Raw genomic sequence first — 13607 nt, 5'->3', positions numbered from 1 at the left:
TTTTTCAGAATGTTTCAAGTGGCTTTTACACTGGACACCTTGTGTTAAATAGGAGGGTCTCATCAGGTAAGAAAGCTCCAGTGTCTGAGCTCATCAGGCTAACTTGACTGCAGAGCCACTTGTCTGAAGGATGGAGCAAAGGGTGTTGCCTGAGCTCTTAGCATAAAACACCAAGGCTCTGGGAAAAGGAAGATCAGATGGACAAGTGGTAATGGAAGGAACTTACCACCTCTGGTTCAACTCCAATGGCTAAAGCTTGAGCAAGGACTTCCTCCACAAAGTGTCCAAGGTGGTTCCCTGGGGCTGCTCGTCAACAGTGCAGCAGGGCACTGTCGAGCCTTAGCATCAGAGCTTTCTGGGTTTCTTCAAGAGTCAAAAGGACCTCAAGGTTCACAAACCACCCACTGTAAAAGGCCTCTTTTGATGTTTCAAGCTTAAATTAATATTGAAGGCAGTCTCAAAAGGGTTCCCCTAATACTGCTTATTTTAAATACAACAATCTTTTTGGGGGATGGGAGTTTCCTCACTTTCCCCATACCCCCTTCAGGTCTAGGACTGAACCAGGCCTGAGTCTTGCCAAGCCTAAGCACTCTGCTACTGAGCTAAATCCCCAACCCCTAAATGCAATTATTTATTGATTTTTTTCCCCCTGAAAAGGATTTGGAAGCAACCATGGGGAAGAGTACTTATCCTGGATGTGAAGACACCTTGCTGATGTGATACATGGATGTGATTCCATACTTTAAAAAAAAATTTTTTTAGGAACTGGGGTTGTGGCTTAGTGGTAGAGTGCTTGCCTGGCATGTGTGAGGCACTGGGTTTGGATCTTAGCCCCATGTACAAATAAATGAACAAAATAAAGGCCCACCAAAAAATTTTAAAAAAGGACTGGGGTTGTGGCTCAGTGGCAGAGTACTTGCCAGAGTACTGGGTTCGATTCTCAGAACCACATATAAATAAATGAATAAAATAAAAGTCCATCAACATCTAAAAAAAATTAAAAATTTTTTATTTCAATGAATATCAAGCTGTAATCAGACATAAAAGTAACAGCTAAGAATTCAAAAGAATTGGGGTGGGCTGTAGCTCAATGGTAGAGTACTTGCCTAGCATGTGCAAGGCCATGGGTTCCATCCCTTGCATTGCAAAGGGGGAAAAATTAAAATAATAAATGTTTCAAAACAACTGAGACCATCACTCCTTAGGGGCCACTGACAGAATTTTTTCACTGGCTGAGCATGAGTGGCACATGCCTGTAATCCCAGAGGCTCAAGAGGCTGAGGAAGGAGGATTGCAAGTTCTAGGCCAGCCTCAACAACTTAAAGGCCGTAAGGAGCTTAGTGAGACCCTGTCTCAAAACAAAAAGTTAAAAGTTGGGAATGTAGCTTAGTAGAACAACAATCCTGGGTTCAATCCCCAGTACCACCCCCACATTAAAATTTTTTTCTACTAACATGATTTTCCACTTCATTTGGAAGAAACTTACCCTTGAGTTTTGGGGGAAGGAGAGGACTACCATCTTGGAAGTGACTGGATTTGGTTTAAAGATATTATTCCCAAGCTTCTCAGTCACATTCAGTATGCAGTATGTTCCAATTTTTCATCATTTTTTTCAAAAGCACTTCAAAAGCCTCTAGTTTTATTTGTTGGCTTACTTTAATATAAAGTTAGTTTGAGAGTATTTGACTGAAAAGTTATTAGTGCCAATAATTTTTATTTTTCAAAACCAAAATCAAACTTAAGAGTAAACAGTGCTTTGGATCTGTTGTGAGATTTTGTTTCTATTCTATGAAAAGGCTTTTCCTCACATCTAAATAGGATGTCTGGAGGACTGAGGTCCAACTGAAGTACTCTCAACTAATTTTAACAGAACAAAGTCATGGCTTATCTTAATAAAAAAGAAGCATGGCCACAGTTAGTTCTCTGATTACGTACTATGTGAGTGAAATGGGAGGCTGGCTCACATACTTTTGGAACTCTTAATCCTAATTTGCTTATGGTTTTGGCCTCACTATGGTTCTGTGATGGGTGATTAAAAGGAAGATTCAATGCTAAAGAGTTGTAGTAAAAAGGGATGGCAGCCCCTGTGCTGTATCAATAGAACAATGTCTCATTTGCTCAGGAAACAAAGAACTTTGTAAGAATGAAACTGATGGGGCTGGGTTGTAGCTCAGTGGTGGAGAGCTTACCTAGCATGTGTGAGGCGCTGAGTTCCATCCTCAGCACCACATAAAAATAAATAAAATAAAGGTATTATATCCAACTACAACTAAAAAAATATTTTAAAAAAATGTCCTTTTCTACTAGACTCTCAGGCCTACTAATCAATAGAAATGCTGCCATAAATGAGTGACAGTTTCTACCCTTCAACTGAATCCATCACAAGGTGGGAAAAAGGCCAAATCTCAATTCAAATAAGCTGTTTTGAAATGATGCCTTTTACTACTGACCTATCTGAACAGTGAGACATTCACCTGAATAGTATGTGATGTGCAGAGGATCCCATGAGAAAGCATGGTATATGTAAAGAGATGACTACAGATGTCTCTTCTCTCTGTAACATCATAGAATGATGAGGCACAAAACCGTTTTAGGGAAGACTACACAGAACTCTTTAATAAGGAATCTCAGGGGCTAGCAACTGCTGATTATAGATGCAAGTTAACACTCACAGGTAGGAAGTCTCAGAAGTGCTAGGGACAAGGCTCTAGACCCACCTGAGAATGTAGAATATACCCAGGGAGCCTCATGGGATAGAAAACGGTCTGGAGGAGGCCCAGCTTTGGGGAGGCTATGGTAGTTTTACTGGTGATTTCTTAGGGATCTTCCAGTTCCCCCAGAAACTCAGAGGGAATATAGTCCTCTGGTGTTCAACTTCAGCACTGGGACAGTCACTTCACTGAGGGTAGGCCCAGGAGCAGAATTCCTTTCAGATTTGGGGTCTAGACAAGACTGCCTTTACATCTGGTAGCAAGCCAAAAATGTCTACGGGAAGGTCTCTGAAGAGGAAGGCAAACAAGGGGAGACTAGAGTCAATACCAAATGTGGACTTGGAGATATCTGGGAGATAACTTTTCAAGAATCTGCTGTAGGTACAAAGGGCCTTCCAGAGTTGGCCCTGGAGTTTTAGTTTTCTTTCTTTTATTAGCAAAACTAACTGAATCAACAAGAATCAGATTTAACAAATAAGAAAACAAGTCTAAACTTTTAAGTGTCCTAATTGTGTAGCATCTCAGTCTGTTTAAGTGTAGTTACTACTATGAAAGATGAGTTGATTCTAAAAATGATCCATTGCACTGCTAAGTGCATCACAAATACATCAACACTTCCTCAAATACAGCCTAGAATGAGAAAGTTATTACCTTCAAGTGAGCTTTAAAAATAAAAAAAGAACTTAGAAAAGTAATGGAATGAATTACAAACTTGGAACTGGAAAAATTCCATCAACTTACTACCTCACTTCTCTCCCTAACCTAATCCAAGCACCTTATAAGGTAGTCTATAAGCAGTCAAGGGGCACCTCTTATGTACAGGAATCAGCACGCCTGACAGTGGCAAACATCAGCTGTTTAAGTTACCACAAAAACAATATCCAGTGACAACTATATGAAAAGATATTTTTTAAACCTTAAAACCATTTTAAGATTAAATGGATGTATTGAAAACATAGTAATGCTTTTGTGCAACTTAGTGCTGAGAAAGGGCTGCCAGCAACACACTCCATAGTTTCATTAACACAGGTAGCTTTTGAAGGGCCAAGGTGGGGTGGGGTGGAGGCTTCATTGAAGACAGCAAGCTTCATTTTCTCTGAAATTCAACACAACTCTCTATTTCTCATAAATCACATGCTTTTCTCCAGTCCTATCCCATCATCAGTTTCCTATATACAGAAACCTTTAACAGAATGGGCATATGACCTGTTTTATCATGATTTGAATGAACAAAAGTAAAAAAGTCAAAAAAGTCCATCTGAGTTAATCTAAAGAGATCTGGATTTTTTTTCTTTTTAAAGTAATCACAGGGCAACATCTATCCACACAAGCCTATTCTGGTGACAAAATACGTTAAAGAAGTTGACTGAGGCTTAAACAACCCAGCCTGTTTGCTGGTGGCCCAATGGAAATGTCAAGTACACACTGTGTTAATGAGAGAGCAATGTCATAGGCACTGAGTAAAGCCAATAGGCCTATCTTGGGCTTCCCTGGGGAGAGGTAAAAAACATCAATTACAAATATTACAGCTCTCACTTCTGAGTCATGGGACAGAGAATGACAAGGCATGGGGAAGAACAACACTATAAGCATTTAACCCCCAGGATGGTGCTAACATGAATGGATATCTACTCAAGAGCATCCCAGCTGAACTTCAGCTCTGGGGGCAGGGGTGTAGAAACCACTAAGATGCTTGGGCAGCTGCTTCCAGATGCCAGGGTGCTCTGACCTCTACATAACTGTGCTATTCAACACCTCTCTCAGTCTGGTGCCACTGTGGTATGTCCATGGAAACCCTGGGTCATTTAAAAACCATCTAGTCTGCGCTAATTATTCAGCTCATGTACACACTGCACAAAGAAGAATTTTACTGTAAAACTGGGATCAGGAGACATTTGCAGCTGATAACCACATGCAAATGCACCTGGATGCACATGCACACACACAAACATTCCTATTATGGAAAATGATATTTTGGCTTTCTCTGAACAGGGAAGTACTGTGGATAAGAAAGGAAATAAGAATAGTTACTCTCATCCTAATTGTCAAATTACAGTTATGGTATTAAAAAAATTATTTTTCCTCCCAAAACAGAAGGAAAACCTTGTTAGCATGCTAGTAAGCTTGCAAAGCCAAAAATTAAAAAGAGGATGCTAAGAATCAGTAATACAATTTGGGAATGCAAATAATTTTCAGAATTCAAAAACCAGAATTTACACTTGTGACACATCATTTGTCCCAAGGGCACATAATTCAGAGAACATGTTGTCAAATGACCAATTAAAAAAAAGAAAAAAAAAAAAAAAAAAAACCAAAACCAACCAACCAAACAAACAAAAAAACCCAACCAAACAACTAAACAAACAAAAAACAAAGGTGAAAGGAGTGATCAACAATGAATGTGATTTTTTAAAAAGAGGATAATAAAAAATTAATCTTTTATAATAATTATAAATCCTCTGCATTCTCCACATACCATAATAATGATTTGGTTTAGCTTTCAAACATCATGTAACAAAACAAAACAAAACAAAAAAACAAAACAGGGAAGTCACTGCTGTGGTTTGCAAAGAGGGCACCTACAGGGACAGCTGCTGCAGGTGGCTGCTGAAGCTCCTTTCGTGTGCATGATGGTGGTCTTCTCCGCTACAGTACAAGTGCTTGTGCATCAAGTATAAAATACAAGCCTTTAATCACATAGATCAGCTTTTTAGCTTTTGTAAATTTAAAAACAAAAAGGATAAATAAGGCACTGTACTTTTAAAACGAAAACTGCTTGGTTCCAAGTTTAAAACCCAAGGAACAACCAGAATAAAATATATAACTTCCCTTACTCAGCCTCAGAGAAGGACTCTGCAAGTTCTCTTCTCCACCTGAGACATATTTTCTGACATCTCAAATTGTGGTGTTCTCCATTATTCATAATTTGAAAGGCTTGACAAGCTTATAAAAGCAGATTTAGTTAATGCAAAATTAAAAGTTACTTCTAAAGAACAGTCTCCTCCTTGGCTGCCATTCTTCCATCACTTTGCCTCCAGCCTCCTCCGTTTGCCGTGGGGAGAGTCCAGCTTTGCCTTGAGCTTTCTCTTTCTCTGGGTTGCACTGTTCTCTGGACTTTTCAAGGGTCTGGCCCGAGTCTTCCCACTGCTTGGTTTCCTGTTTGCAGCTTTCTGAGGCCTAGAAGAGGACTCACCTGTCCCCTTTTGCTTTGTAGATTTTGCCAATGCTTCTGAGGCAATGGACTGGGTAGGTCTTTTGTTGGTATTCTCCTTTTCTTTCCTGGAGGGAGGGCAGCTCTTCCCAGAGGATTTTTTAGGGATCTTCATTTTGTTCTCTTTCAAAGACATTTTTTTGGGCAGTTGATTGTTTTTGTCTCTTGCAGCTGGCTTCTTGGCAGGAGTTTTGGTGGGTCCTTCAACATGTTTTTCTTTGCTGGCCCTTATCGCTGGCCCCTTGTCCTTACTGTCCTGAGAGCTGCTGCCTTCTGCTCTCTTGCGTTTATTCTGAACTTCAGCTTTAAGCAAGACCTCAGACGCCTGCTTCCCTTTCCTTCCCTTCATTCCTTCTGTACTCTTGGGCTTAAGGGGAAACCCATCTGCATGCACCTGGAGGGCGAGCTTGGGGGACATCAGAGGGTTGATGCACACACTCTTCCGACTCTGTTTACTTTCCACAGCCACACCTAGTGGACTTTCCATTTTCTCATTTTTGATCAGTCGATGCTGGGCTCTGAGTTTTCCTCGAATATTAGAATATTTTCTAAGGATCCGGGTACTGGCTGGAGTAGGTAGATTAGTGGGAGGATGGCTACTTCTATCTTCCTTGACTTCCTCTGTGACATCTTCAGAATTAGGACTGAGGCTGATATCACTCCCATCTTCTGTCTCCACTTGGTCCAGATTCTCTCGAAATTTAGCCCAGAGCTTCTGTGTTTTCCAATTATTCCTAGCAGGAGTAGCTCCAGGAAATTTCTTTAAGTGTTTTTTCAAGCGTTCAGCCTGCAGTGAACTAGGATACAGGCCAGAAGGAGAGTACTTCTGAAGAGGATGCTTGACAGGGGGGATGTCTCCTGGAAGACGAGTATTGAGTTTCTTTACAATTACCAGGGACCGGGTTTCAGTTGTTTCTAAGAACCACTTACAAACACTGGATAATTTAAAGTTTGTCATAAAGAGCATCTGAACAGGAGAAAACTTTTGAACCTCTAAGGAACCCCTACATTTTCGGGATCTTTTCTTGCTTTTCCAGATCTCCTTCAGTTTATCTGACTTGTTCCTGGCTCTGGGTGTTGGCTGTGCTTCTTTCTCTAACTGGATCCAACCCTTCTGCACTTTCATGTACTGGGTGTTGAAGTTGGCAATGAGCTCCTGATTCTCCTCCTCAGCACACCATTCCACAAACTTGGGCTGTTCATCTACCACTGTGTCCACATCCTCCTCCTCAAAGGGGTTTGTGCTCTCGGAAGCTTCGTTATCCTTTGGTGTTGGCTTTATTTGTGCAGCTTCCTTGTCTGAAGTAACTTTCATAGTATCCAAGGAGTCCAGAGAATGAGCATGTCTCAGATTGTACGCTGAAGAGGTCAATCTCTTAGGCCTTGGTTCCCTTTGTGGCCCAGCATCATTACCACCTTGACCACCTGATGTCCCAACTGGGGTAGCTGAGGCATGGCTAGCATCTTCTTTATGCTGAGTGTCCTCATTCTCTACCTCACTCTTACCCTCTTCCACATTCTGGGTGGGAGTGTGTCCTGGCCTCTCTTTTGATTGCTCTAGGTTCTCCCTACAAGGAATATTTTCAGAGGGAACAAGAGCATTTTTCTCACCCACCTTAGACTGCACATAGATTTCCAGTGTCTCTCCAGACAGTGGCTGGCTGACTGTGTTTATGGGATCACTGCTGGGGAAAATCTCTCCTTCTTCCTTCTTGATGTCTTTTGCCAGCATGTTTTTAAAAGTTTGCCTCGTGACAATCCCACCTGCTTCACTCTCCTGCTCAGCATCATTCTCAGAGGGACAATCACTGACATTCAGGTTTTCAGTATCCTCCAGAGCTTCTGTATGGAAACTATCAGATGGAAAGCCCTCGGGTGTTATCCTACCAGTGTACCCTTCTCTTTTAGAACACTTTACACCAGGATTTTTAGAAACCTTGGTCTCAGGACAAGTGAGGGAAGAGTCTGAACTTTGATTTCTTAGGTACCTATCTGCAGAGGAAGAATCTGAAAGCTGACTTCTTAGGCATCTATCAGAGGCCTCGGGAAATTTTTTAACTTTTTTCTTCTTGTCCAGATTCTCTTCTGGTGAGTCAATGTTTAGATCACACACATCTTTTTCTGAAGAGCATTTTATATCACCATCTTCTCCTTCTTGCCTTGTAACACATGCTGCATCTCCTTCCTCAGTCTCACCATGGCTTTCATCAGTACCAGTGCCACCTGCTTCCTGGGGTGAGTTGGTATCTAGTTCCCTAGTGTCTCCAGTCCTGACCTCAGTACTGTGCTTGTGCTCAGTTTGTGCCAGACTCAGGGGAAGCTCCACCTCCACAGCGGGACTTTGATCTTCTGAGCACAGAGGACTTTCTTCTCTACTGCTCACTTCAGGAGAAGACAGAGGCTTACAAAGAACTTCTTCACTACTTTGCCCAGAAATGCTTTCGGTTGTGGGACCCAGGTGGCAGTCCTTGATTACGCTCAGCGCCTCTGCATCCAGCGGGGCAACTGGCTGTTGGTCTTGTTCAGGGGAAGACACCACACTTGCAGTGGGAGCTGAGACTGCAGCACTGTCTTCTGGCGCATCCTCTTCAGGGAGGTGAGCAGGCCCAGGATACACCGGGTTGGAGGCTGTTATCTCCTCTGGCCTAGAGGAACTGCTGGGATTCAGTTCATTCATCATGGGACAAACCTCAGGCTCTTGAGACTCTTTCACAGATGAAGTGTCTCCATCTCCCTCCTTCAAAGAGGTTATTTCTTTACTAGGTCCTTCAGTGTGGTCTTCTCTGGGAAGCTGCAAATCTGTGTGTCTAGGGGCTGAAACTGTAAGAGTCTGCTTGGGCATCACCACTGCCTCTGATGCCAGTGGTGAGCAGCTCGCTTTTTCCTGGGTGTGTAAATTTCTGGCCAATGTGCGAACAGTTGGCAGCTCACAACAATCACCATTGAAAAAGTATCCTCGAGTACTCTTTCTGGCTGTTTTACGAGATGATAATATGGATCTTTGATTCTCAAAGTGGCATTCTGTTATTGGTTGACTGATATAAACAACATCACACTGGTTATCATAATCATTTATCCTCAACCCTGAGGCCCTTTTACTCTTCCGAGCTGTCTTGATGGAGGCTGATATCATCTTGGTTCGTGAATGTCCATTAGGTGCTTTGTGTATAGCTGGCACGGGGCTGGAGGCTAACCAACCATCTTTGGAATGATCAAACTGGCCCTTGTCACTGGGATGTGAATGGTAACCCACTTTATTTCTTCCTAGTGAGTGAAGATGGTTCTCTTGCTTTGGCCTTGCATCTTGTTCATCTGCCTCTAAATCCTGGCGCAAAGGTGTTTTTGAGCCACACTGTAAAGCATTCTCTTTGTCGGCAGTTCTAGATGAGTTCTCCATAAACCCTGAGTCCCATTTCTCTTCTGATAAAGCTTTGAATGAATTTCTTTGAGAAACAACATAGCTATTGCCCTCCTCGATATTCTCAGCTGCCACTTTTACTCCAAGGAGACTTTCCACTAAAGCTGAACTCTGCATATGGTCTTTGCTGTCCTCACATGTTTTCATATTTGTGTCTTGCTCCTTTCCAGTGGTTTGCCCCTCCAAGCTTTTAGAGATGTGGTGGAAGTTCTGTGAGGAAGAATTAGACACAGTGAGGTATCCCAGAGTGGAACTATCTGTTGAACTGCTAGAATTAGGTTGAGTGGCTGGAAGTTCAGAGGAATCTTTCTGGACAACAGTCAAGGCATTCTCTCTTCCATCTACAGAGTTTGTCTCAGGAGGAGGTTCCTTCAGGGTCTGTTCTGTGATATGCACAGAGCTGTGAGAGCCGGATGAGTCTACAAACAAATCTACAGAAGTAGGAGACTTCCTATCATGACACATAGCATCCTTTTCCCTATGGTTGCTGCTTAGCTGGGCACAGCCAGCGTTGCAAATGGATGCATCCATTGCTCCAGAATCCAAAGGTGGTAGGTCCTCGGTGCCTGGCTGAGATTCAGTGTACAGGTCACTCAGAACACGAATGAATTGCTTCTGATGATGAGTACACAGTTTGACCATAAACTTCTCCAGCGGGGACTTCGACTGATTGTTAGAATCTACTGCTAGAGTTTCTGTTGAATTCTCACTAGATGAACAAAGAGAAAGAATCAATTAGTATGGTCATGTTCCAAAACATCATTTTTACATTATGTATCTCACCAGATGTTACATTGTAAAGAGAGTACAAAGAGAAGCCAAAAATGGCTTCAAAGACCACCATTTATTTTTGTATGATTCCATAAAGAATATTTACCTAATGATAAGGTCAGCCTGTTATAGTCTCAATCTTTAAGGAACAACATATTTCATTATTTTAAGTGACCATACAGATTTTTTAATCATGAGAAGAAATATTGAAAAAAAAGTTCTTTTCTTTAAAAAATATAATTTTGATCACACTATAATTTCTCTTGGTCAACATATTCAGGTTGCACATCCCTAATCCCAAAACTGGAAACACTCTGAAATATGAAACTTTTTGAATGCTGCATGGCAGCACAAGTAGAAAATTCTACACCATGAAACTATATTTTATGTACAAAATTATTAAGAATATTGTATAAGATTATCATCAGGCTATGTATATAAGGTATACATACATGAAACAAATGATTCTGTGTTTAGACTTGGGTCCCACTCTCAATATATCTCACATATATGCAAGTTTCCAAAAATCTAAAAATATCCAAAATCCAAAACCTTTCTGGTCCCAAGCATTTCAAATAAAGGATACTCATGTGGCAATTTTACTGGAGGATATGTATTCCTGTTATACAATCGTTAAATCTATAATACTGACAAAAATTTAGATATACTATATTAAAAGTCTTAGTTTAGAAGTAGAGAACTTAATAGTTTTAAAATTATCTCTTAGCAAAACGGACTGGGTGGATAATTAAGTGATGGTGGAAACCTTTAATCCCTTTCCTGAGTCATGGATGAACAGGAAACCAATAATTTTACATTTCAGATATGTTAAATGGTGGAATGACAAACAAGTACTGATTGATTTCTAGCCTTCAAGTGAGAAAACAGATATGAAACCACACCGAGTTATAAAGCTCTGTCAATGCAAAGTAATAGGACTGTCTTCATACACTCCTAGCTATCACATCTCTTAGTCCTTTGCTAAACATTTTTACAGTCACCCACAAGAAGTCACTCTACATTAAAGAATCCCTTTCAAACATTTTCCTCCTAAGTCATCTAGGATGAACTCTTAGAGCTTATCCCACACAGTAGGGATGTTGGGAAAGGAAGACACTGGACTTGAGACACTCCAGGCAGTGCTGCACAGATAGCCAAGGGTTTCGCTAGCTGCTCTGTGCTTCTAGATATCTAGGTTTTACTGAGCCTGTGCAGACAGAGGGCTCCAATGATCTGGAGTTTGACAGTGCAACTCTTAGAAGACTCACTTCTACCTTTAGTTAAAGTGTGTATTTCTACTTACTTGCTGAAAACCATATCCCAAGTGCTAGAATGTACCTAAAGTAAAAATAAATATATCTGAATGAGGGCTTTAGGAATAGTTTTATTATAGGTACACAGATTTTCTAACCTCCTTTCTCTTTTTCTGGATTGTGATTCCGCATAAGACTATCATTTGACTATATATGAACTATGGCAGAGAACTGAGGGCATTTTATAAAAGATGTTTGATGATATCTCCTGGAGGTGGGGGAGGGAGGGAGGGTGGGGAGAATGAAATGATTCTTCTTTGTTCAAGAAACACATTCATAACCCAAGTCTTTGCAAAAATCTTCTGGATTATGCTTTATGCCTGTGCTTATGTTCTGGAAATAAGTTTTGGTATTTGAGTTTAACATGCCTAAAGATGAATGAAATCAAGGCATGTCCCCAATGAAAGCACAAAGCACTTCCTGAAGGAAAGTAGTAAGGAGGTGTTTTCCTCTAAAATGATGGTCATATAGAATAAAAAACTGTATAACAACAAATCCACAGGTGACATCCAACTCCTTTATGGTTGAGACTGGATCTGCTGCTGTCCCATATTTCAATAATTTAACCTTGCATTTTTATTACCCTAAGCTAAGGTTTTCTAAAGGGTCATGCAACCAGGTCATGACTATAGCAATATGACTCAAGTTAATCCCCAATAGACAACTAAAGATACATATGTATGTATTTCATAGTCTCATGGCCCAACTGTGTCTTCTTGACTAAGATACACAGAAACACTAAGACCTACTGAACTCTAACCAAGAACAACACAGTACAGTCTTCAGGTATTGAAAAACAGCATCAGAGAGGCTGACACATTCTATCTATGTCAACCTTCAGTGACATTCAGAGCAGTGGTCTGCAGAAGCCTAGGAGATGAAAACTGAAATGGCAACACTGACAGGCAATGATAATAAGAGTTCTTTGCATGTTTTCCTGCTAAGAAGGATTAGAAAAATACAGTGGTGAACCACAAGTCATTAGAGCAAGTAGTAGGCTGCTCTTACCAGATCATTATTGGTCTGCTCAAAACTATTCCCCCTGGACTGATTATATCCTTTCCTGAAATCCTGAGTCACAATGTTCTATAAAGTTCACTGACAATTATATGGGGTCTTGTATATTTATCCCGCAATTTTTATTTTTTATTGACTTAATTTGTCTTAGCTTCCCAAGCAGACATGAACCACTTGAGTGTAGGTAAGGTCCACATCTCAGGACAAAGTACTTCCTGATGTGAAATTACACTGTGATTTATAAAGCTCTGGCAATGCAAACTAATAGGGCTGCCCTCCCTAGCAAGAGGGAAGAAGAGAAAAGGGGTATCATGGTTGCTTCCGGCATTTTCTTCCTGGGCAACAGCATTTACTGAACCAGGAACATAAGTGACACAGCTGGTAACTGGTGGTCATTAGATGTGCACGTGATGAGTTCTGTTCAAACTGAGTTGTGATGTTCTTAAAGTTCTGAATCTGAGATGTCTGGTGGGCCATCTGGACACATAGGCACTAGCGCAACAGGAGCTGAGCTTAATTGCTGAGAGCCTTCACATTAATTCTAACCTTTGTCCAGATGTCATTAAAGGGCCCTGTTGTAACAGCTAACTTTATAACTATAGTAATAAAACCACTTTTGGCTGTGCTTCTAAACTATCCGGCTTTCTACTTTTTTTCTAAAATTTTTCTCAATAGGACCTAGGCTTAGATGGATTTTAATTTCTTATCTTTTGAAAATTTAATCTTTAAATTAGAAGTTTAATTCTATTTTTCCATGGTTTAGAAAAATGGGTAGTAGCCGGTTCTACCCAAGTTTCAAACAGCTGGTCTTTACCTCTGCTTTTAAATTATTCACTTTTCCTTAGGTCTTTAGTGAAGCCTAAGGGTAGCACTCACATTAACTTAGTTTACTCTCTGGAACTAGCAGGGAGTCCAGAGAGGTGATTTTTCTGTCCTGTAGACCATTTCCTCACCACCACCTAAGGAGAAGCACAATGTTTCAGTTCAGCAATTATAGTTTGTACTGTATTGTGTCCTTCATGTCTGACTAAATAGATCTTTACAAGAACAAAAATTCATCACAGATGTAATCACTTGTGAGAGTTCACATTTCTTCTGCTCAACAAGAGAACTCTGTAATAGCTAAGTGAATTATTTATCAAGCGAAATACTTGAACACCACCATT

General features: G+C 40.7%; 1 protein-coding gene across 6 annotated transcripts in view; it reads right to left on the bottom strand.

Annotated features, from left to right (window-relative positions):
• Nucleotides 1–4897: 4897 nt before the first annotated feature.
• Lcor (ligand dependent nuclear receptor corepressor) overlaps nt 4898–13607 on the bottom strand; it is a 125350-nt gene continuing 116640 nt past the window's right edge. For all 6 annotated transcript variants that reach the window (XM_076834156.1, XM_076834157.1, XM_076834159.1 and 3 more), the window contains one exon: nt 4898–10049. In XM_076834156.1, coding sequence (XP_076690271.1) covers nt 5735–10049 — 4315 coding nt within the window. In that variant the 3' untranslated portion in view covers nt 4898–5734. The remainder of the gene's footprint in view (nt 10050–13607) is intronic.

The sequence above is a fragment of the Callospermophilus lateralis genome, chromosome 15 (assembly GCF_048772815.1).
Source record: "Callospermophilus lateralis isolate mCalLat2 chromosome 15, mCalLat2.hap1, whole genome shotgun sequence".
NCBI lineage: Eukaryota > Metazoa > Chordata > Mammalia > Rodentia > Sciuridae > Callospermophilus > Callospermophilus lateralis.
This window is presented reverse-complemented; position numbering and strand designations above follow the sequence as displayed.